Raw genomic sequence first — 26,338 nt, forward strand, 5'->3', positions numbered from 1 at the left:
GTAAGCTGTTTAATTTCTCTGCTGACACCTCTGTCCATGTCAGGAACTGTCCAGAGCAGGAGAGGTTTGCTATGGGAATTTGCTCCTACTCTGAATAATTCCTGACACAGACAGAGGTGTCAGCAGAGAGCACTGTGGTCAGACAGAAAGGAAATTCAAAAAGAAAAAACTTCCTGTGGCGCATATAGCAGCTGATAAGTACTGGAAGGATTAAGATTTTTAATAGAAGTCATTTACAAATCTGTTTAACTTTCTGGCACCAATTAAAATATTTTTTCCAGCGGAGTACCCTTTTAATTGTATACTGGGGATGCTTGAGATTGGACCCCCAACAAACTGAAGAGGGCAGCATGTCAACACAGCTCCTTAGAATATTCTTTGCTGGAGGTTTTATGTTATGAAGACCTCCAAATATCACCTCAGGGATAAGTTGTTTTATCAAGAGCTACAACATGGGTTGTGGTTCCAGCTTACTGGTTCATAAGTTTGTTGTATAAAGCCATAATATGGCCCCTTTAGACCTCTATAGAACCTCTCTGTACCTCTGCATGACTGATTATCCTACAAGGAACAAAATATCAGGTACTGTAATATATAGCTATTCTCCCCTACTAGCATACTTTGTCACCCTACTTTGTGACTTATTTATAAAAATCATGGGTTTATGTTGCTGCAAGGTTCTTCTGTTTTAACCCATTCTTGATCAGACAGAATTAAAGGGAACACAATACAGGGAATAGCATGTATGCACATTCTTACATATTGCCTCAAATTGGCCTTCTCAGCAGCTTTTTGGCATTATACAAAGCCTATGGCTATATTGAGCATTTTAACTGGAATCCACAAGCATGGTTAAACAGCGGGGAAGCACACACCATAGCATTAACTCTACCAGCGGTGTCAAAGCATGTTTTGTGCTGGCGCACTTCCTTTTTCGCTGTTCTGTGATGGCAAAGATACAAGCACAATGCATGCTTTGGGGCCACTGGGAGGATTCAGTGTTACTGTGCATACGCCACCCTGTTCTGTGGTTAAACAGCACTTGCGCATGTATCGAGATGAGAAGCAGAGATGAAGGTTGGTGCAGTTAAAGATGGTGAGAGAGAAGGTGTTTGGAAGAGAAGGGACTGAACGTTACTGGGCTCTAGCAGTCCAAGGGAAAGCCTTTAGGCACTTGAGCCTAATTTGCATGTTAAAGAAAAGCATTATAACTCGGTGCTGGAAGGAACAATAAAAAAAAAAAATTGGTATACCCGGATTCAGATTGAGAAGACAGGTCCTGCTGACAGGACCGCTTTAACAAAATGATTCCAATTACACTGACCAGAAACTAAAGCTGACCTGTAGCTCTCCCGACATGTCTGTTTTAGTAAATACCTATGCTTTAGGGACAATACAAAGCTCTCCACCCTCCTGGAAATGTATGAATAAATGAGGTAATAAGCAATGTGTTTAAATAGTCTGGCACTGTCCAATCAGTGCCAACAGTGTCAGAGTGTGTAGAGCCATGCCCAATTCACAAGGGGTATACAGTACTAAAACCCTGTTGCAAATGTATTCATACATTTCCAGGAAAAAATAACAGAGGAATGGCACAAAATAGTTCTATGAAAAAAATGCCCCTGTAGTGTTATTGATGACAGAGTTACTAAAGCTGGGAGGTACTTTTTAAAGGGGTAATCCGTTGGCCAGTGTTCGGAACATTTAGCTCCAAAAGCTGTGTGCGCACTGTGGGGGTCGACCACACCCCGTCAAGCCATGCACCTCAGTGCAAGTCTATGGAAAAGGGCTTGGAAGCCACCATGCCCCCTCCCATAGACTTGCATTGAGGGGGTGTGGCCTGACATCATGAGGGGGCATGAACGACCCCTGCAACGTGCACACAGCGTTTGGAACTAAATGTTCTGAATGCTGGCCAGTGGAGTACCCCTTTAAGAAGGAGCCATAATGAAACATTTGGAAAGCACATGGACTGACCACAACATGGGTGTTAGTTCAAACACAGCAATATTTATCCATGTCCTGCCATGGAAACAGGATTGGTAAAATTAAACAAACTGCATTGTTTTCCAGTGATAAATTCTATGATACTTAGAAGTGGCCATTTCCAATAAATGTCTGCTTGTACCATGCTCACGTTCTGAAGATCAGATAGCCAGACAGAGAAGTTCCCAGTGTGTTCTTTTTGATTGACCCTTGAAGTAGTTCAAACCAAACCTTTTCATTCTTCTCGAGCTTCACAATGGCAAACTGATGTTTAAGGCTTTCTGTTGGCTCGGTGCTGCTGTTGTGAAGGGCGATTCTCTGCTGTGCACCAAAAAACAGATATCCAAGTCCTTTACCAGTACCAAAATCTACACTGATTGAAAAGGCGTACACTCCGCTGTATGGAGCCGTGAAGTGACCATCTTCTGAAGAAAACACCTTTCCATAATCCAGATGAATATCAATAAATTTGATCATGCTTACTGCTTCAGCACCAGTGATTAAATTTGCACTGAATGCAACAAGAGGATCTGGAAAAAAAAAAAAAAAAAAACATAAATTATGATCTGTTGATTGTTGGGTATTGGGGCAACATTAGGCTGGTATTATTAGGCTGGAATTGCATTGGACATTGTAATATTGCAGTAGTACCAATGTTCTCTTTTTCCATCCCAAGCAATATGGGTACTCTCACTTGCTTTCATCAATGGCACTGGCAGGCTACAAGCCTGCTTTGTATTGCCGGGGCCAGCAATAGATGTTATTACTGACAATAGATAACACATGGACCCACTAAATATCTATTTTGGTGAGTATGAGTACTTATCTGTCCTGTGATTGCAAAACAAAAGTTTATGATTCCAGAAAAAGTTAGTACTACTGTGCACTGAGCCCTGTAGTTGCACCAAAGTTTGGCTCATCTCTGGGTTCTCTTAGTTCAGAGTGCAGGGACACCTTCTATAATATAATGTCCCTGCAATTGAGGTTATTTGTAGTCAGCTGCAGAATACGAATAACCCATTGCCACACACATCATTTTAGTAGGTTTGTGCCAAACATTTAGTGGAGTTTAAACCTGAGTTTAATTGGTTTGGTTTGCTTAACAAAATTATGTTACATACATGGTTTCCTTTTTTAAAAATTTTTTTAAAGGGGCATTCTCATTCTGATTCTGATTAACTTCTACGCCCCCTGACGATGCTTATAATAGCAAAACATACATTGGGGTTGGTACATATGGACTGGGTATCACAAGGTTCTTTATGTTGCTTCCTCTGGCTCTGCTGTTGTACACATTTTTTTTTGTACGTAAAGTCACTTTTCTTGCTTCTTTTGAGTCTATGGGTATATAGCTCTATTACTGTACGTGGGGATTTTTCTTACTTTAAATTTTGTACATCGCATGTTTATTTTTTTTTTTGCATCCTGAAGTCCTATATTTGTGTATATATTTGTATCTATATGTATTCTCCTGTTTGTGTTCTGATGTCCATTAAGTCCCATTGTTTTATAGGTATTTTATGATGTTTATTTAATAAAGATATATTTTGATACGAATCATTGATTTGTCTGTGTGCACTTTACTTTGTTTGTTACTGAGTTTTTTTTTTTTCCGGTGAATATAATTTGTTGGTGTACACCACTTCTACCAGGTTTTCTAGTAGTTTGTTTATTTGGTAAAAGGTCACATATACCCAAAATGGATACTGATAAAAACTACAGGTCATGGCATAAAAAAAATTTGTCCTCACACAGCCCAGTATATGGAAAATTTTGAGTTAGATTGATCAGAATAGGGTGATTTAAAACATACCAATTTTGTTTTAAAAGTTTGATATTTTTTTGTTATCATAGTACAATAATAGTAAAGCATTTACATAAGGGTATCATTTTAATCATACTGACCCACAGAATATATAAAAGTGCAGTGCGTAAAAACAAAACCCTAAAAAATGTGCAACATTTTCCCATAAAATAATGTTTTTTGGTTACACCATACATTTTATGGTAAAATAAAAGGTGTCATTACAAAGTACAGATGGTCACGCAAAAAACAAGCCCTCTTATGGGTCTGTGGATGGAAAAATAAAAAAGGTATGGATTTTAGAAGGCGAGAAGGAAAAAAACGCAAACATGAAACTGGCTGTGTTCTCAAGGGGTTAACTAAGCAGTTCTAGCAGTTTAATATCCAAAAATAAAATTCAAAACATTCCAAAAGTTTGCTAATAAGTATAGTCAGGTCCATAAATATTGGGACATCGACACAATTCTGACATTTTTAGCTCTATACACCACCACAATGGATTTGAAATGAAACAAGCAAGATGTGCTTTAACTCCAGACTGTCAGCTTTAATTTGAGGGTATTTATATCCAAATCAGGTGAACGGTTTAGGAATTACAACAGTTTGCATAAGTGCCTCCCTCCTGCTAAGGGACCAAAAGTAATGGGACAATTGGCTTCTCAGCTGTTCCATGTCCAGGTTTGTGTTATTCCCTCATTATCCTAATTACAATGAGCAGATAAAAGGTCCAGAGTTCATTTCAAGTGTGCTATTTGCATTTGGAATATGTTGCTCTCAAGATGAGATCCAAAAAGCTGTCACTATCAGTGAAGCAAGCCATCATTAGGCTGAAAAAACAAAACAAACCCATTAGAGAGAGAGCCAAAACATTAGGTGTTGCCAAAACAACTGTTTGGAACATTCTTAAAAAGAAGGAATGCATTAGTGAGCTCAGCAACACCAAAAGACCCGGAAGACCAAGGAAAACAACTGTGGAGGATGACCAAAGAATTCTTTCCCTGGTGAAGAAAACCCCCTTCACAACAGTTGGCCAGATCAAGAACACTCTTCAGGAGGTAGGTGTATGTGTGTCATAGTCAACAATCAAGAGACGATTTCACCAGAGTGAATACAGAGGGTTCACCACAAGATGAAAACCATTGGTGAGCCTCGGAAACAGGAAGAGTTTACCAAACGACATCTAAAAAAGCATTCCCAGTTCTGGAACAACATCCTATGGACAGATGAGACCAAGATCAACTTGTACCAGAGTGTTGGGAAGAGTATGGAGAAAGAAAGGAACTGCTCATAATCCTAAGCATACCACCTCATCAGTAAAGCATGGTGGTGGTAGCGTCATGGTGTGGGCATGTATGGCTGCGAATGGAACTGCTTCTCTTGTATTTATTGATGATGTGACTGCTGACAAAAGCAGCAGGATGAATGCTAAAGTGTTTTGGGCAATAATATCTGCTCATATTCAGCAAAATGCTTCTGAACTTATTGGACGGCTCTTCACAGTGCAGATGACCCAAAGCATACTGCAAAAGCAACCAAAGATTTTTTTAAGGGAAAGAAATGGAATGTTATGCAATGGCCAAGTTAATCACCTGACCTGAATCTGTTTGAGCATGCATTTCACTTGCTGGAGACAAAACTGAAGGGAAAATATCCCAAGAACAAGCAGGGACTGAAGACGGTTGCAGTAGAGGCCTGGTAGAGCATCGCCAGGGATGAAACCCAGCATCTGGTGATGTCCATGCATTCCAGGCTTATATTGACTGCAAAGGATTTGCAGCCAAGTATTAAATAGTGAAAGTTTGATTTATGATTATTATTCTGTCCCATTACTTTTGGTCCCTTAACAAGTGGGATGCACATATGCAAACTGTTGTAATTCCTACATGGTTCACCTGATTAAATTAAAGCTGACAATCTGCAGTTAAAGCACATCTTGTTCGTTTAATTTCAAATTCATTGTGGTGGTGTATAGTGCCAAAAATGTTAGAATTGTGCTGATGTACCAATATTTATGGACCTGACTGTATGTTATGTGAATTAAAAATTGCAACTCATTCATATTTACGGTAAGATTCCTCACAGAAATGATACAAATTTACTACTGCAAACTGATCAAAAAAGGGGTTTACATGAATTGTACTATGAGTTATAGTACATGCGAAATAGGATTCTTCTTTTGGTACTTTTCGGACCCTTGAGACATACACCCCCTTTAGCTGTATAACTTTCTGCATTTGTTACTAACTGGAGTTCTCACTTTAAGACATCTGAAAATAGCATTTGATCTCTTAGAAGAATACAGTTACCATACACTACTATTTATGTGATAACATATTCTGCGCACTGAGTTGAATACCTGGGTGAATTGCGACAGACTGGTTACCAAAAACATACTACTAAGTGACAACTTCATTGGCAAGGCTGTGATGGTTTTTAGGCGGTCTATCCCATGCAGTCAGACAAATATTTAGCAGCCTGATTATATAGGATAACTTTTTGGTACTGGGTGATTTTGTATTTTATAAAAAATTCACAATTCAAATGTGTAATCTCATAAAGACATTGCTTGTCTGTATGTCCTGTTAAGGTATATGGTAATATTAGAAGAATGGTCTCTGGGTTCGTACCGCCCTCTAAGAGCAAGAATGGAAAGTCTCTTTTTGTAAGGCTCACATTCTAGCAGACTCAAGTCGTCCATGACATGTACGACCATTTATCAGGAAATGCCTGGAAAAAGCAGAGGTTTGCATGGGGTGCCTGAACATGGTGGTCTCTTTTTTAAAGGGTTGTCTTTGATGTCTGATAAGACTCAACAGCTATATTCAGTGTTGACTTCTAGTACTAAGGCGGCTGGATTAGCAGCCTTTGGCAAAGGTAACCATGGTAATTAAAGTTGCTGTCATTCTTAGATCACCTATTTCCTCCAATGGAAACTGGGAGTAAATTGTAATCTAAGCCTTTGTTGGGGCCTACTTTACAAAATAAAGCTGCCCTGTGATTGTTTGATATGGGCAACAAGGACATCTTTTCGGTCTGACAGAAAAAAAAAAAGCATACCTTGATGTGGTAATATTGTTTCATCGGATTGCCAATGTTCTTCACTACGCTTTTTAGCTTCTTTTTTACTTTGTGATTCTTCTCCTTTTCGTCTTTTTTTCATTTTTTTATCCATGATTGACTTAAGCTTTTCAATGTCCAGCGGTGCATCTGAGGAAATGAGATCTTCATAGTTTACAAATATTTTATGGAATAACTGCAAGTGTTTATTATAAAGCTCTGCTAAGTTTTCAATGTCCAGCTTCATGGAAGAAATAGAGATGTGAAGTGGTTTTAAAGCACCTACAATGGTGTCATTTCTGAAATGAGGTATATTGGAGAAGGAAGACTCTAGTTCATTTACTTTTACATAGAGATTCTGAAGATCCTTTTTCAAGATCATAATATCGTTGTAGTCAGGTTCGTCAGCATCATTATGTCGAGACGCTTCATGATTGGGTTCCAAATGCACTGAACCACCACTCTGGTAGGGGCCATCATGTGTTTTTCCTCCATTGTGTTGTTCAACATTGAAAATGGAGGGATCGGGGGAATTCTGGTTTCCATATTGCATTTCTAAAAACTCCAAACGTTCACTCAAGGAATCTGTATTGAGCAGTTGCTTTTCCAGTATATGCAAAGTTCTGTTCAGAACTTCATTCATTTTTATGACCGTCATATAGACAACCTCTGGATTATCCTCTGAGAGAAGTTCAAGAGCTTCTTCACCAAGTAGAGCTTCCAACACTCTTTCATGTCTTGTTGCATCTTCCAGAAGTGAGCTGAAGGAACTGTCCAGATGTTTAATGTGCCTGTGGATCTGACCATTGTCCATCCTAATCAATTTAACATCATCTGTAATGTTTTTCATCTGGGTTGACAGCTGGGAAGTGATGTGTGTTAACTTCCGTCCCTGTTCTTGTTGTGCAGCAAGAGATTGACGGTTAAACTGTAGGGCCTGTGCTAAATCTTCTACTGAATGTTGCAGATATGTCTTAGAACTTCCTTCCTTCTGTTTGACATCTTCTATTCCATATAAAACATCTCTGAACTGATTTGAGAAGTTCCGTTGTATTTCCTCAAGAGCGATTATGTCTAAATTCATTTTGTGGCAGTCGCAATTCTTGAATAACTCATCACTACCATTTTGTATACTGATAACAGTGTAATTCAGTTCTATTATCTGCCTCTGGATTAGATCTTTGATTTCTTCCATGATGAGGCTTTTCTCCATGAACTGAATTTGGACTTTCTCAGAGTTCTGTTTAAACTCAGTACGGAGTTCCTTTATCCATCTTTCTAGAATGTTAATATTTTCGAAAGCTGCCTCTGACTCAGCCAATAAGTCTTTAATCTGGACCTCATGTTCCATAACAGTTTCATTTACTCGGTGATTTGGAGAATGAAGTAATGTGATATTTTGAGTCAAATCTAAAAGATCATCTTGAACCTGTTCCTGTCCTCTACGGAGTTCTCCAATGCTAAAGTTCAGGTAGGAATACTGTGACTGGAGATACTTCTGGTTCCGTTTCAACTTTACATCTGTATCAGCCTTTATCATGGTCAAATTATGCTGGATCACAGTTTGTTGGGTGTGGAGGTTATTATCTATATGTTGTTTCAGGTGTTCAAGTTTGTCAACATTTTCTTGAATTTTTGACTCAAATTTGGTCCCTAGCTCATAAAGATCTTTCTTTGGCACAGAATTTTCCAGGAATATATCCAATGTTTTTCTGTTAATCTCGACACTTTCTGAAAGGTTCTTTACCATCCTATTGAGATTTTGCAGACTTTTATTAAAATTGGTCCATATAGGACTAAAATGAGCTTTGAGGAAATTTTCCACATGTGGTAGGACTACTTCACGCACAACACGGTCATCTATTTCTGTAATATAAATATGCAATGTTAAAACAATGCAGTTTAATACTTTAACTATACAAATGAAAGTTAACTCGAATATTTAAACTTAAAGGAGTAGTGCAGTGAAAAATAACTTATCCCCTATCCAAAGAATAAGGGATAAGTTATAGATTGCGGGAGTCCCACCGCTGGGACCCCCAGTGATTTCCTGAAAGGGGCTCCTGCAGTCTGCCGGGAGCGGCTGTTCTGACCCCCTCAGGAAGACCATCTCTATGGGGTACATGGAGGGGGCATGTCAGCCACCGCTCCGTGTGTGGGTCGGCACACCCCTTCCAGCACACTGCCGGGGCCCGTTCAGGAGGTCGCACGGGGTCCCACCGGTCGGACCCCCCACGATCTATAACTTACCCCCTATTCTTTGCAAAGTTATCTTTCACTACAGAACTCTTTTAATTCACACTTCAAATTTGCAGATTTTCACAGCCTGCAGACTCTTTCCATATAGAGGTTGCCATGCAATGCAGATTTTAAAGTCTGCTGCATGTCAATTAATGTTGTGGCTTTTCCCTACAAATTTAATTTAACCCCTTTTAATATAGTAGCTTTGAATTTGCAGCAACATTTGTATATATAAATATATTATTGAAGGGGTGCAGCACCCCTGACAATTAGCTGTCTGGCAGAGCTACAGTGCCTGGAAGTGTAGTAGTGGCCATGTAGTGGCCAGCTCACCTCCCATTGAAGTAAATTAGAGTTAACTGTAGCTACTACACAATTGATGGTGCTAGGGCTTTTGGCTCCATGTACATTTGCATGATGCAGCTAAGCTAAACAGCTAATTAAAGGGGTTTTTCAGTGTCATCAACTCTCTGATCCTGGAAATGCCTTAAACTTTATGCCTTGGTATATATGTAGGACCCAAGAAGATGATGGGTGATATTGCGTAGGTAAGCTGGGACTAGTAGGCTTATAGGGAAGGTACTGTTACGTGGCAGGTTAGTGTAGCTAAACCGGCAGCCCCTTGTAAGCCCAACAACCCTTTTGTCAAATATATTGTTCACATAGTGCGAAATTCAGGAATAAGACCTCTGAAAACTAGAATTACGTGAAAACAACTTGAACTCTTTACTGAATCTTCAATAACAATACCACCTCTTTGGCACAGGGTGGATTTTATTGTCTTTAAAGAAGATAAATGGATATTTGGCCAATGTCCCTTTGAGAGTTTCTTCTTAAGCAGGTATAATGAATGGAAATTTCCCAGTGTGAACACAGTCCAATTAGCTTGTACTTTACCGTGGAAGGCCTACACAGCTTGGCTCACTGTGGTTCAATACTTTTTAGGCCTTATACAGAAAACCTTTGTGATATGTTTAGCCACACAGCACTAACTCACTGAAGGGATTAGTGTATGCAGAAGTACCCTTGTTTATCCTATTCTCCTCTGGCTAAGACAATACTCCTTCTTGAAGCTGAAGACTTGAATACTTTACAGTGTGGCCTGGAACAGAACAGTGACTTGCTTGAAGCAGGCATTAAATTGAGCAGGTTGCAGGATGGGGCTAAACCCAGGAGTACACTTTGGTCTAGGTATCTGTTTGTCTAGCAGGAGAAGAGTTAGGAAATCTTGCTTTGAAAAAGGCAAATCTAAAAGGGTTTGGGTACACCCCTCACTGTGAGAGGAGGCTGGTCTAGAGACTCTTCCCACGGCCTTCTACAAGTTTCTTCGCTGGAAAGCATTATGTGACCAATGCATCAATCATCTGATACAAGGAATATCCATATTTTTAACACTTACACTCTTGTTACTGCAATTCAATGTACAAAACAGTTTGTAAGTTAACTCACAGTATCCCCACATATAAATGTATGCAGTTTCAAGAAAGCTTTGCCACAGCCACAACAATTTCATATGTATGGAAGCTGTTAAATATGTACAGGAACACTACATATACAGTAATGTTCAAGTTGACCTTGAAAATTGTCCTGTACTAACTGTGTTGGGTTAAAACTTGAGCTAATAGAGATACTTGATAACATAATTTTCAGAAGGGTACATTACCTTACCTAAACAAAATAAGCTTTCCTGGAAGACAGTGTCAGCAGACTGTTGAAAAATTACCCAAAAACTACCCATATATTTATTGCCTTCCCCAACCACAAAACATAACTTCACCTGTATACCTGATTGATTCTGACTGTTCCCTACATCAATGGTTGAATTATTGCCCAGGGCATTTTGAAGGTCCTGAAGATGGCTCGCAGCCTGATGAATATCATTTTGTATATCTTCTAATAGGTTTTCTTGGCTTTCAACGGCTTTAATCATATCAATCACCTCTGTAAAATATGACATAAAGATTGGAATTTGACTTTGCATGAAATCTAAAATCAGTGATAACATTTGAAATATATTATAAATAAAGGATTGAAGGGGTGACCACTTTGTTGGCTCAAGAAGGAACCAAAGAAAGTAAAATAATTATAAGATTTTTTCTGCCACAACCCCTGTGATTGACTGCGATCAATCAGCAAGAGAACCAGGAAACAAATGTTTAATTCCCCATCAACATCTACACAGGGTTGATGCATTACAGGTACCAACTAGTGTTGCTTGCGAATATTCGCAATGCAAATCTTATTTGCGAATATCGCATATTCGTGAATTTGCGAATATTCGCGAACATAACACTATATATTCGTAATTACGAATATTTGTTTTTTTTTATTTTTTCCACAGTACACATCACAGTGATCATCCCTCTCTGCTTCCAGCTTGTGTGGTGTAAAGAAGGCTCTGATGCTACTGTGTGAGACTGGCGTGCAAATTTTCGCATATGCTAATTGTTGTATATGCTAATTTTCGCATATGCAAATTTCCACATACGCTAATTTTCGTATATGCGAAAATAAAGCGCAAATATTACGAATATGCAAATTTAGCGAATATATGATGAATATTTGTCCATATATTCGCGAAATATCGCAAATTCGAATATGGCCTATGCCGCTCAACACTAGTACCAACTGAAATGAATAGGCTGTTTGTGTAATGCATGAACATGTTACTCATGTAAATGATCTCTAATGTAGCTAATCGTGTGAGGTCCCAATGAAGAACTTCGCTCCATTTACTTAATACCTTATAGACTTTAGCAAAATAGGTTTTAAAAAGTAAAATCATGTTTTCTAAAAAGAAGTTGCATTGCGTGTGTAGTCCATTATTTAATATGCACTGTCATTAAAATTTTTTTTGCTATTGCACTCCTTATGATAAATAAAAAATCTTTCTAATGTACTTTGTTTTTGTGTTTAAAAAAGCTGCCACTAGATGTCTCCCTACTTGTCCAGAGCACATCTCCCCCCCCCCCCATTTCTTGCACAGACTTTGGACTCCTGTTGGCCTGGCAGAAGTCCAAAATCAGGAAATACAGTCTGAAGTGCTGAAGGGTGTGTATGCAGCCTTAGCCAATCATAGCTCCTCTCACACTGAACTGCTCTGGGCTATGTGTAGCTGAGTGGTGGGAGGAAGTTCTCCCCTGTATGGCTCCAGATGATGTCAAACCTGCTGGGTAACGCCTCTTCCCAGTTTGTGAATCTGACTGAGACTGAGCATAAAATACAGAGCAATAGCAATAAAAAAATGCAGGGGGTGGTTTTTCATGATGGGGGCAGTCAACTGGTAGGATTTTAAAATTTAACAAGATCATGAGAGGTACTCATGCCTTTCATATACTGTAGTGTTAGGCTATGTTTATACCACATTTGGTGAATATGTTGATTGTATGTGCTTGAAAACACTAATGTATATAGTTGCATGTATCAGAGCTTGATTAAGGTACATCATTGATATGATGAGTAAAGAGCAATCATTTCCTTCTGTTCTTTAAAATTCAGACTAAACATATACATTGTGGTTTTATGTTTGCATTTGCTCACTTATTAAAACAAGATAAGAATACTACATTCATATTTTTCCCAATTAGCCTCTACTGTAATTATATTAATTTACTACCAAGGTTTATCAAGTGTCAGGATGTGATTGTGGTACTTGTGACCGTCTGCAGGCATTCTCCATTGTATGCAATTTTTGCTGGGGACATCGCCCTTAGCAACGGTTGACAAGTGCAGGGCCTCCACCCCAGCGAAGGTGCACAATTGCACTTGGGGTTGAGTTTCCTGCTATAGCCATGTCCATGCAAATATAAGCCGGCAAGCGTCTTTTAAGGCTTACACCAATGCACCCTTTTATATTATTGGGTAGCATTGGGGGTTTCACCTGTGAGGCTATAAGTTAAATCTAGACCAGCAAGGGTGGGGCTTGTAAACTGTCTCCCCCCTCCCATTGTATGTGTGCTGAGTTCACACTGGAGGCAACTGGGGAGCAGTCTGCAAGTTGGACCTTAGGCTGCTGTATATCTGGTTCCTGGTTCTATGCATCTGGCCAGGCAAAAAAAGGTTAGTGGTTAGGTCCCGCATCACATGAGAAACCTTGGCGGGGTGTGCGGGCTCAGGTATGTCCTTCATATAAGGATATACTGGCTAATGTCTCATTTTTACATCAGTTTTGAGGATTAGCTAATATCATTGTATATATTTACCACAGGATTGAAACCCCACTTTTGTCCATAGGTGCGGGTCCTCTACCCCATTGTATGAGTGCACAATTGCACTTGGGGTTGAGCACCTGTTATCACCTTGAGACTACGTTGTTTTGTTTTTCTATTATTTAATATGCACTGTCATTAAAACAAATTTTTGCTATTGCACTCCTTATGGTAAATAAAAAATCTTTCTAATGTACTTTGTTTTTGTGTTTAACCCCTTAAGGACCGGGGTTTTTTCCGTTTTTGCATTTTCGTTTTTTGCTCCTTGCCTTTAAAAAATCATAACTCTTTCAATTTTGCACCTAAAAATCCATATGATGGCTTATTTTTTGCACCACCAATTCTACTTTGTAATGACGTCAGTCATTGTGCCCAAAAATCTACGGTGAAACGGGAAAAAAAATCATTGTGAGACAAAATTGAAAAAAAAAACGCCATTTTGTAACTTTTGGGGGCTTCCGTTTCTACGTAGTACATTTTTCGGTAAAAATGACACCTTACCTTTATTCTGTAGGTCCATATGATTAAAATGATACCCTACTTATACAGGTTTGAATTTGTCGCACTTCTGGAAAAAATCATAACTTCATGCAGAAAAATTTATACGTTTAAAATTGTCATCTTCTGACCCCTATAACTTTTTTATTTTTCCGTGTATTGGGCGGTATGAGGGCTCATTTTTTGCGCCGTGATCTGAAGTTTTTAACGGTATCATTTTTGCATTGATAGGACTTATTGATCACTTTTTATTCATTTTTTCATGATATAAAAAGTGACCAAAAATGCACTATTTTGGACTTTGGAATTTTTTTGCGCGTACGCCATTGACCGTGCGGTTTAATTAACGATATATTTTTATAATTCGGACATTTCCGCACGCGGCGATACCATTTATGTTTATTTTTATTTTTATTTACACTGTGTTTTTTCTTTTATGGGAAAAGGGGGGTGATTCAAACTTTTAATAGGGAAGGGGTTAAATGATGTTTATTCACTTTTTTTTGCAGTGTTATAGGTCCCATAGGGACCTATAACACTGCACACACTGATCTTTTACATTGATCACTGGTTTCTCATAAGAAACCAGTGATCGATGATTCTGCCGCATGACTGCTCATGCCTGGATCTCAGGCACTGAGCAGTCATTCGGCGATCGGACAGCGAGGAGGCAGGTAGGGGCACTCCCGCTGTCCTGTCAGCTGTTCGGGATGCCGCGATTTCACCGCGGCTATCCCGAACAGCCCACTGAGCTAGCCGGCATGCTTTCGGTTTCACTTTAGACGCGGCGTTCAACTTTGAACGCCGCGTCTAAAGGGTTAATAGCGCGCGGCACAGCGATCAATGCCGCGCGCTATTAGCCACGGGTCCCGGCCGTTGTTAGAGGCCGGGCCCGAACCGCTATGACGCGGGGCCACGCCGTGGCCCCGCGTTATAGATCGGGAGTGGACACATGACGTTCCAGTACGTCATGTGTCCTTAAGGGGTTAAAAAAGCTGCCACTAGATGTCTCCCTACTTTTCCAGAGCACATCTCCCCCCCCCCCATTTCTTGCACAGACTTTTGACTCCTGTTGGCCTGGCAGAAGTCCAAAATCAGGAAATACAGTCTGAAGTGCTGAAGGGTGTGTATGCAGCCTTAGCCAATCATAGCTCCTCTCACACTGAACTGCTCTGGGCTATGTGTAGCAGAGTGGTGGGAGGAAGTTCTCCCCTGTATGGCTCCAGATGATGTCAAACCTGCTGGGTAACGCCTCTTCCCAGTTTGTGAATCTGACTGAGACTGAGCATAAAATACAGAGCAATAGCAATAAAAAAATGCAGGGGGTGGTTTTTCATGATGGGGGCAGTCAACTGGTAGGATTTTAAAATTTAACAAGATCATGAGAGGTACTCATGCCTTTCATATACTGTAGTGTTAGGCTATGTTTATACCACATTTGGTGAATATGTTGATTGTATGTGCTTGAAAACACTAATGTATATAGTTGCATGTATCAGAGCTTGATTAAGGTACATCATTGATATGATGAGTAAAGAGCAATCATTTCCTTCTGTTCTTTAAAATTCAGACTAAACATATACATTGTGGTTTTATGTTTGCATTTGCTCACTTATTAAAACAAGATAAGAATACTACATTCATATTTTTCCCAATTAGCCTCTACTGTAATTATATTAATTTACTACCAAGGCAAAATGTGAAATGAATCCTAGTTTTTCAGGGAAAAAATCGGCTTACCAGCGCTTACTGGAGATTCTTGAGTTTTCTCAGAACTGAATACATGATCCAGCGGAATGTGAATGGCATTTGGATCTGTAAATGTAAAGCACGAGTTATTTAAAAATTATAATTAGTTAGTACTTTTTAATTTTTTTTTAAATTAATTTATGTTTCCAGCCTCGTAGTTATTGTTATTCATCACGAAAGAATAAGCCCTCAAGATTAAGTTTGCATCTGGAAGTCATTTTAAAGGGTACTCGGCACCTAGACATCTTAACACCTCCACCATTCATGTCTATGGGAGAGGATGTGACGGCCATAAGATGTCTATGAGTGGAGTACCCCTTTAACAGTAGTACTTTGCCCATATTGTATTATAACTGGTAATATGTACTATACATGTATACCCCATAAACATACACAAAGAGGAAAAAAATCTTTGTAACAAAACTTTTTGTTAAATATTTAATCATTCCCCTGCCCCCTTAATCAGTCCCATGTACCCCTTAATCAGATGCAGTATAGTTCCCCCACATTAGGTGCAGTATAGCTCCCCACAGTAGGGGCAGTATAGTTCCCTCCCATTAGGTTGGCAGTATAGTTCCCCACATTAGGTGCAGTATAGTTCCCCACATTAGGTGCAGTATAGTTCCCCCACATTAGGGGCCATATAGTTCCCCACATTAGGTGCAGTATAGTTACCCCACATTAGGTGCCATATAGTTCCCCACATTAGGTGCAGTATAGTTCCCCACATTATGTGCAGTATAGTCCTTCACATTAGGTGCATTATAGTTCTCCACATTAGGTGCAGTATAGTCCTCCACATTAGGTGCAGTATAGTTCCTCCACATTAGGTGCAGTACAGTTCCCCCACAATAGGTGCAGTACAGTTCCCCCACAATATGTGCAGTACAGTTCCCCCACGTTAGGTGCAGTACAGTTCCCCCACAATATGTGCAGTACAGTTCCCCCACATTAGGTGCAGTATAGTTCCCCACATTAGGTGCAGTATAGTTCCCCACATTAGGAGCAGTATAGCTCCCCCACATTAGGTGCAGTATAATGTTCCCCGACATTAGGTGCAGTATAGTTCCCCACATTAGGAGCAGTATAGCTCCCCCACATTAGGTGCAGTATAATGTTCCCCGACATTAGGTGCAGTATAGTTCCCCTACATTAGGTGCAGTATAGGTCCCCACATTAGGTGCAGTATAGTTCCCCACATTAGGTGCAGTATAGCTCCCCCACATTAGGTGGAATATAGTTCCCCACATTAGGTGCAGTATAGTTCCCCACATTAAGTGCAGTATAGTTCCCCACATTAGGTGCAGTATAGCTCCCCCACATTAGGTTGGAAGTATAGTTCCCCACATCAGGTGCAGTATAGCTCCCCACATTAGGTGCAGTGTAGCCCCACATTAGGAAGAAGCAGTTTCCCCACATTAGGTAGTAGCAAGTTCTCCAAATTTGGTAGCATTGTCGTTCCCCCATTCCCCCCCCCTCCCCCCACCGACTCACACACACACACAGGCAACCACACATGCACACACACACACAGACAGACAACCACGCATGCGCACACAGATAACCACACATGCACACACAGAAACCCACACATACACATAAACAACCTTACCTGACCTGCGCTTCTCTTCTCTCCGGCGGCGCCCTGACGAGTGACGTCACTGACGTCCTGTGCGGGTCTGCGCAGGTACGTCACATGTGCGACGTCCCTCTTCAGACTCGGGCCGCCAGCCAACCGGAGACGCGGAGACCCCCCCCATCTCCCTAACGGGGCGCCGCCATAAGTGCTCATGGTGACGTAGCGTCGACCTAGAGGTCGACGGTGATGCCCAGTCTCCTCCCCGTCCCCATACAGTTCTATGGGGGATGCGGGGAGGCACGAATGCTGCCTCCCCGCCTCTCCCATAGAGATGTATGGAGGAGGCAAGCCGGCAACAATATCATGCTGCGGCTGGCACGCCCCCTGCACGGGAGAGCCGCGGCCCCGTACAGGAGATCGCGGGGGGCCCCAGCGTTCGGACCCCCAGCGATCAAACACTTATCCCCTATCTTGAGGATAGGGGATAAGTGTTTGTAACGCAGCAGATGTGCTTTAAGGTCCAAATGGGCTGTGTCCTTAAGGGGTTAAATGGGGCCTCCTTTTGTTACTGGTTGACATCACAACTTCTTTGGACTGGAGGAATTGGTGCTTGTGTACCCCCAGTATCATTTCCATTATCCTTGGGTTAATTCTCCACTCTTGATTTCTTGTTGTATGTTGTATATACTGTATATGCCATATGAATAGAGGATGGCTTAACAGGTTCTAACTCCTATTAATATTATATGTACAACCAGAGCTAGACCCTTTACAATATTTACAAAATACAATGGTCTTTTCTGGGCCATTGTAACTTGAAACCAGACTCTGCGAAACGTGTCTGCGAAACGTGTCAATGGCCGGAAGAACTGACAAATCAGAATGGACATTCACTGGTAAAACACCTGTATTACTGAAGTGCATGCACTGACTGAATGTCGGGTAGTGACACCCTACAGTACAGGGAGGTACAACATGTTCTGTACTACCTTTATCTGTGCCAGGGTTAGCTGCTTTTTAAGACATCAGGTAAGGGCAGCTCCAGTTTACTTTTTAAAAACACTGTGGCCCCTATTTGTTAAACTGTGTGAGAGAAAAACTGGAGTGATTTTCCCATAACAACCAATCACAGCTCAGCTTTCCCTTTACCAGAGTTCGCTGAGCTAGCTTAGTGATTGGTTGCTGTAGAAAAATCATTCCACTTTTTCTCTCACACAGTTTGATAAATCTGGGCGTGTGTTCTGTACAGGACCCTGAAGAAGCTCCTGTCCTCTACATAGACAGTGATTACAGCTCCCAGCAGATCTTTCTTACTTTTATATGTAAGGATTTGCTTTATCTGTATTTTCTATCTACTAATTCTTCTTTACTCCTCACCTTTTCCTATTATTAGATGATATTTTGGGGGCTTCAAAAGAAATTACCAGGTTTCCATAGAGTTATGGCCTCAACATACAATGGTTTCAACATACAATGGTCTTCCTGGAACCAATAAATATTGTAATCTGAGGGACCACTGTACAGAAAGCTCACTTTATTTATAGTGTATTCATAAGACTAGTATCCTCAATGATTTCTGTTCTTACCAGCATATTCACAAGTAGAGCCAGTGTATCCAGGACAACATTTCCATTCTAAGCTTGTTACAAACTTCCTTTTAAGTTCATAAATTGGTTTCTGTGCTAGCCGGTACCTGGATGAAAATAAGAGCAGCATACAGTATTTGTCAACTGCAATATTTCTTTTATTATAACAGTTGTGATTGCTACAAACATTTACCAATATTAGAAATAATGATAATGATAGCGGTAGCATAGTAACATATCATAAGCACAATTTAATGCATGCTCTGAGCCAAGATGTGTATTCACAAGTGGGGAGATTTATCAAAACCTGTGCAGAGGAAGAGTGGTGCAGTTGCCCATAGCAACCAATCAGATTGCTTCTTTCATTTTCCACAGGCCTCTTTAGAGGCCTGTGGAAAATGAAAGAAGCAATCTGATTGGTTGCTATGGGCAACTGCACCACTCTTCCTCTGCACAGGTTTTGATAAATCTCTCCCAATATCTTTACATTTTACGGCAAATTTTAGCTTATAATACTGTGATAATATTATCTTATAATACTGCTTTTGGCTGTGCAGCCCTTGCAGGTGTTTTATCTGTAAACACTGCATGTATTGGGAGCTCTGGCGCAAATGGCGCAGCATCCGCTCAAAAGAGGAGGAGCACATTAATAAGCACAGACAGGTAGCATTTCTGCAGAGTAGCAAAAGCCGCATGGAGTGAAGGCCTCCCCTATGGGACGCTGCTGCAGAAGCCACTGCTGCGTGATTAAAAATAGGCTGCTAGGGCTGCAGGGACAGTGAAATTAACCCCTGCATTAACAAGCCTTGGTGCAGGAGAAAAAGGAGTTTCTTTCCCATGTGTACTGAAAGAGGCAGATGGATGGGAATGAGAAGCAGCACCAGAAACCATTGTGGTGCTGAAAAATGCAGTCATGATCCAGACGAACATGTAGGAGGAGAGAGAATTCCCACCATAGAAGAACGAAAGAGAGAAAGGTGCAGCAGGTGGAGACAGTACTTTACTATGTCTGGAGCCCTTGCGGGTAACAGTGCTGCAAACTGATGCCAGATGACATGAATAGGAGGGGCAGTGAGAGACCTGATCAACTGTGAGTACCCCCTATAGGGGAAATTTATCAAAACCTGTCCAGATGAAAAGTTGCATTTAAAGGAAAACTGTCACTAAATTCCCCCCCCCCCACACTAATCAGAGGTACTGGCTGGTAGTGTGAGGGACGTTGATCAATATGCTGCCGACCATCCGTCCCGCCATTTGCCCATTATCTTCATTATTCTTGATATGCAAATGATATTCTAACTGGCACAGACAGGGTTAAAAGGCTCTATCTGGCACTGTGACATCCACAACACTGCCCTACTTATGAATATTCAGCCCCTCTCTCCGCCTCTCCCTCTCCTCCCCGCTCTGTACAGGACTCCACTGCGCAGTGGAGTCCTGTACAGAGCAGGGAGGAGAGGAAGAGGCGGCGGGAGGGGATGAATATTCATAAGCCCGGCGGTATTGCGCTGATGTCACAGTGCCAGATGGAGCCTTGTAACCCCTCCCGTGCCAGTTGGAATATAATTTTCATATCAAGAATGATGAAGATAACAGGAAAACGGCAGGCGGATCCGGGCATGGTAGGCAGCGTATTGATCAGCATCCCTTGCACTACCAGCCAGTACCTCTGGTTAGTGCGGGGGAAGTTTAGTGACAGTTTTCCGATAATTTTTTAAAAGGCCTGAGAAAAATGAAAGAAGCGATCTGATTGGTTGCTATGGGCAACACAGCAACTTTTCCTTTGGACAGATTTTGATAAATCTACCCCATGGGTCTACTATAAGCTAGTACACTGCCCCTGTGTCAGGGAGGTTCTTCTTGGGACTTAAGAGACTATAGATTCTCTTATGATGGCCACCAGCAATTTCAACAAATTAGTGAATCAAAATAAAATTTTAATTTTTCATAAATTTGGGATGAAACACAGTCAACTTTTACATACTTACATAGTTTTCTGACAATCAGGTGTTCCATGGGGACATGGCTGCTGAGATCTCACAACATACTTCTCGGTTTTGCAAACATCCACATAGGTCACAATTCGTTTGTGCACAAAAGAACACCATTGCCTAAAGAAAAGAGAGGCATTAGAAGATATAGATTGCTTAGTATTAGCTTCATGTCATCCTGGTTATGTTAAAGTCACAGAAACCTCTGCAACAGCCTCTTTTAACCTTGCCTTTAAAAGATCTAGATTTGCATTTGGATCTAAATTAACTGGATCTAAACTAACTTTTTATTGTTTTTTTTTCTTTTATATGTGGTAAACCTTGGGGGGTGTAGGGTAGCTGGGGTGTTGCTGATCAGGTATCAGGGGTTTATTAACTCTTGTCACTCGTGACGCCAGGGTGAGGGTAAAATGCTGAGGTAATACTGGGCCTATCGCCACCCTTCCCAAGAGCGATAGGTGAGTGCAGAATAACGGATTGTCCACAACCAGTGCTTAGCTGAAAACTTGTAGAAACTTTACTGAAGATTTTCTGTAACTTGCAGCAGTAACAACAGTCCAGATAACAGAGTCTATTTACAGCTGAAGCAGCGATTGACAGGTGGTTGGGACCTTGTAAGTTCTCTTTAGTTTAGGAGGATTTTTGTAGAATAGATCCGCTGGATTTAGGGGTAGGTTTAGGTCCAGTGATCTTGCAGAGTTAGCGGGGAATTGTAAGAACTCCTAGTCTTTAGCGCAGGCCGAGGCCGCAAGGCTTAGGCCTAGTAATTGTCTTTGGAAGTTGTGGAGGTCCTACCTCATCCAGTGTCAGCAACCCACTGACCAAGAGATGCTGCTTGCTTGGCAGCGCAGGAACAAGAGAGCAATTAATGGCTGCAGCTCCCTTATATGGGCAGGGGCTGAGCGGTTTTGGATTGGTCCATACAGCTGTCCCTCACCGTTACATTGCATTGTGGGTGAACACCTGACACAAGAACCACCAAAGGTCCTTCAACAAACCATAGAGTTCTGAACACCGAGTCACATGACCTAAGGTCCTGCAACGCTAACAGGTAGGCATTTGAATATACATATATACATTTATGTTTAGATGAATATTAGCTAACTAAGGGGTGACGAGGGGCTAACTAGAAAAGAGGGACCCCATCGCTCCTAGGATCTCTGACTTTGTGGACCTCTACCAAGGTGCGGTATGCAATAAGGTACCGGGACACCACATATACAAATAAATGTACTCTTTCACAAATAACCGTGTGGCTGGAGTACATATTAAGTCCATAAACTGATGTGTATGAGCACATGTATAAAGTAATTGGGAGAAGAGCCAGACTAAAGATCCAATTTTTCTGCCTGACATTTGGCTCCTGACCCAGTTGTTGTGCTCTGAGTGCAGAATAGGTTGGTGAGCCAAAGTGGTTATACTACCTATTACCCACCACATTGGACTAGGAGCATGCTGTTTGACTTTTATTTTCTTACAGTATTGTAGAATTTCATTTGAACATTTCAGCTGATCTTTGAAACCTATAAAGATATACAGGGGCTTTTAATACATTTAGGATTTACTTCCCCAACCACCCACTCACTGTCATACAGGAATTGCAGATGCCTGGTCAGGAACAATATAAGGAAATGGGGACTTTTTCAGGGTCATTGTATGTTTATGATTACATTCATGTCTTCACAGTTCCCAGCAGCTTACCAGTAACTGTGTGGACTAAGACGCATACGAACTTAATTTAAACTGTGTGGTGTGCCAATTCCCACACAAAAAGCCCACGTCATGACCACATGTCTGTGTGGAATAATATTTTTTTAGGAGAAAGTGTAATCTTATGGGTTTCGTGATACATTTTAAAATCAAAATCTTCTGTTCTGTACACACCAATAGTTTTGCTTAAAAAAAAAAATGAAAAAAAAAATAAAGAAAATAAAGAAAAATATAACAGCCTATCACCAATAAGGAGTTGCCTTTAGGGGTGCTCCAGCATACAATACAATCTTGTGATCTGTCATTGTCATTGACTGTCAACCAATCAATCAAACAAACAAACAGGGACAGTGATATTTGGCACCAAAGAATATAAGCATTTTTCTATTTTATAAAAGCACAGACAGATACAGTGGTCCCTCAAGTTACAATATTAATTGGTTCTGGGACGACCATTGTATGTTGAAACCATCGTATGTTGAGACCAGAACTCTATGGAAACCTCGTAATTGGTTCTAAAGTCCCAAAAATAGGAAAAAGTGAGAATGGGAGCTGTAAATCACTGTCTATGTCAGTGTTTTCCAAGCAGGGAGCCTCCAGCTGTTGCAAAACTACAACTCCCAGCATGCCGGCATGCTGGGAGTTGTAGTTTTGCAACAGCTGGGGCCACCCTGCTTGGGAAACACTGGTCTATGTAGAGGACAGGAGCTTCTTCGGGGTCCTGGACAGTACACGCAATGTCCTAAAAAAGTAACATTGAGCCGCCCTTACTTGGTGTTCAAAGGAGCAGATAACCCTGGTACAGGTAAAGAGTACAGAATGTGTAATACCTCCCTGTACTGTAGGGGGCACTACCAGACACCAGTCAGTGCATACGCTTCAGTAATACAGGTGTTTAACCAGTAAATTGCCATTCTGATTGGTCAGTTCTCTTAGCCATTGACAAGTTTAACAGATCTGGACTATCTTTGTCCAGATTTTCATTGTATGTTGAGTCTGGTTTCAAGTTACAATGATCCAGAAAAGACCATTGTATGTTGAAACTATTGTATGTTGAGGCCATTGTAAGTTAAGGGATCACTGTATATAGAAGGTACCCTGTATCTCCCTCAACAGATACTTAACAGTGTGAGCAAGTTGGAATGTGAATTGCAGCTGACAGATTCCAACATGGCAGCCAAAAGCTGTGTCTGAATATTCAAATAAACTAGATTGGCTTTTGGGGGGGGCACAATAAACCCATGTAATGACTGTTTCCAATCATTTTATATTAAACTTCCTGTATATTCTAAAGGGTTTGTGGTCTGTCACATCTAGGCAATTAAAATACATTTCTGGTTACATAAATTGCAATAGAAGCCAGTTATTATACCAGCTTTCTATTTTTTTCAATGAGAGGATATAAGGATACAGAGAACACACTTGTTCTGGCAGAAAATAAATAAAAGTGTTTCACTTGATTTTATGCTTGGAAAATGATTCTGGAAAGATTTATTTGCAGATGAGGGCAGCAGTGAGAGAAGATTAGGTGATGGAGATAAATATGTCTGTACTGTTCAGAAATTCACTAGAATCTTACATCAAAATTTGCAAAGCAAATGAACACCGTATTTTTCGCCCTATAGGACGCTCCGGCATATAAGACGCACCCAATTTTAAATTAGGAAAATCTAGAATACAATGTAAAGTATAGGTCACAGTGATCTTCAAACAGCGGACCTCCAGATGTTGCAAAACTACAACTTCCAGCAACTCCTGCCAGGAGTTGTAGTTTTGCAACATCTGGAGGTCCGCAGGTTGAAGACCACTGGTATAGGAGGTAATACTCACGTGTCCCCGCCGCTCTGGACCCGTCACCGCTCGTCACCACTGCCCTGGTTGTCGCCCTCCATCGCTGTCGCCGCGTCCCCGGGGTGTCCCCGTCACTCCGGAACATCTCTGCTGCCAGGTATCCTCGCTCTCCGTCAACGCCATCACATCGCTACGCACGCTGCTCCTATTGGATGCGCGATGAAGACGAAGTAGAGCGCCGGCCATGCAGGGGATCCCGGCACGGAGCAGACACCGAGGCGGCAGGTAAGGTCCCTCCCGGTGCAGCCGAGTTAGTGTCACTTTCACTTCAGACGCGGCGGTCAGCTTTGATCGCCGTGTCTGAAGGGTTAATACAGGGCATCACCGCGATCGGTGATGTCCTGTTTTAGCCGTGGGTCCCGGCCATTGATGTGTATTTGCCATATAAGACGCACCAACTTTTCCCCCCCAGTTTTGGGGAAGAAAAAGTGCGTCTTATACGGCGAAAAATACGGTAATTTACAACTCTTAATGTATGGATCGTTAGATAACTTTAAAGCATTACTGTCTAAAAAAAACAACTTTTAACATGTTGATCAGACCTGCTGCAATCATAAGTTATTAGCCAGCCGCTCCCTGGCAGGTCAAGAGATCCATCCATTTCTTTGCATAGAAGTCTATGCACAGCAGGTACTTAAACGGTTATTCCAATTTTTTTTTATTTTTTTTACTGTACTACAGAAGCTGTAAATTGAGTGTATAATTTATAGTAATATAGTATCTGTACCTGTGTTTGATGGCTGGTTTTGCAATTCTTATGCAATCGTTGCCCACAATGTTTATTTTCAGCAGCATACAAAATTAGTGTTGTCTCAGGTTTTAGGTTGCAGTGCGGCCCGAGACATTACATCATTTGTGAGGTGTTGAAAGGGAGCCTGTCTGTGCTTCAATGGGTGGAGCGACCACTGAGTGAGGAGGAGATTATTCTCCACAGGGCAGCAGGGAATTGTAGTTTCATGAACAGCACTCATAGCTTAGCTGCGCTGCAAAAGGTGGGGTGGCTGATATGTGGGAGGCAGAAAAGTCAACTCAAACTTACAAACAAAGGATCTCGGGACTTCTAGTTGGAGGGAGGGAACTCCAACAGGAAAAAGACATTTCACAAAAAAGAAAGCAACAGCATTATATTGGACTCACAACACAGCAACTTAGCCTCAAGACAAGCACAGATCCTTCCTAAGCATATCCATTACTATCTGGCAAGTAAGTACTAAAGTCATCTAAAGTTGATAACCCCTTTAAATGTATAATGATTTCAATATACTGTATATGCAGTGACTGCACGCAGCCAGCTTTTGTATGATTTAGAACTAATAATTATGTAGGGAATTTGGAGCTCTGAATCAGAAATACAGAGATCAGACCGCTATAAAAATCTATTATGAAATCAGCTCAGAATATTGGATCTAAAATATTACGTGATAGAGGTAGAGATTTACTTTAAAGCTCCCAATCCCTAACATAATAACTTAAAGGGATATTCCAGCTTAACACATCTTTGGATAGGGGATAAGATGTATGATCGAAGGGGTCCCGCCGCTGGGCACCCACGTGGTCTCAGTGCAGCCCCTGGCATTCTATGCCGAGGCTGTGTCCGAGACGGGGATGTGACGTCACGGCCACACCCCATAGTGATGTCACGCCACGCCCCTCCATTAATGTCTATGGAAGGAGGTGTGACGTCACTAGGGTGCATGGCCATGACAACCTGTACCTGTCTCGGAGGCAGCACAGTTACTTATAAGTAAAGGGAATTGGACCAACTAGGGCTGCGTCACCTTCTCTCCAAGGGCAGCTGCATGGTGTGTCTTCATACACACAGCATTTATCCACAAATGTTATGTAGTGAAAATACATCTGAACTGAATTGAAATAAATGTTATAAAATGTATTGGTGATGACAAAGTATCTACCAATGGAGATTGTACAATCCACTTATTATACAATGAAGTCCCTCATGCCCTGGTATTGGCACATTTTATAGTATATCACAATTATTTAAGTAATATAACACAATACGGAGTTTCCTAAAATAACACTTTAGAATTTTTAAAATGTAGGTGGCACAACCATTTATG

The 26,338-nt window shown here is 41.1% G+C and overlaps 1 protein-coding gene across 2 annotated transcripts in view; it reads right to left on the reverse strand.

Moving 5' to 3' along the window:
* Positions 1-286: 286 nt before the first annotated feature.
* Positions 287-26,338, reverse strand: part of MMRN2 (multimerin 2) — a 119,945-nt gene continuing 93,893 nt past the window's right edge. For both annotated transcript variants that reach the window (XM_056530811.1, XM_056530810.1), the window contains 6 exons: positions 20,697-20,819; positions 18,709-18,815; positions 15,535-15,609; positions 10,874-11,029; positions 6,848-8,713; positions 287-2,516 (listed from right to left, as the gene is read on the reverse strand). In XM_056530811.1, the coding sequence (XP_056386786.1) occupies positions 2,134-2,516; positions 6,848-8,713; positions 10,874-11,029; positions 15,535-15,609; positions 18,709-18,815; positions 20,697-20,819 (2,710 nt within the window). In that variant the 3' untranslated portion in view covers positions 287-2,133. The remainder of the gene's footprint in view (positions 2,517-6,847; positions 8,714-10,873; positions 11,030-15,534; positions 15,610-18,708; positions 18,816-20,696; positions 20,820-26,338) is intronic.

Source organism: Hyla sarda, chromosome 7, assembly GCF_029499605.1.
Source record: "Hyla sarda isolate aHylSar1 chromosome 7, aHylSar1.hap1, whole genome shotgun sequence".
Classification (NCBI taxonomy): Eukaryota; Metazoa; Chordata; class Amphibia; order Anura; family Hylidae; genus Hyla; species Hyla sarda.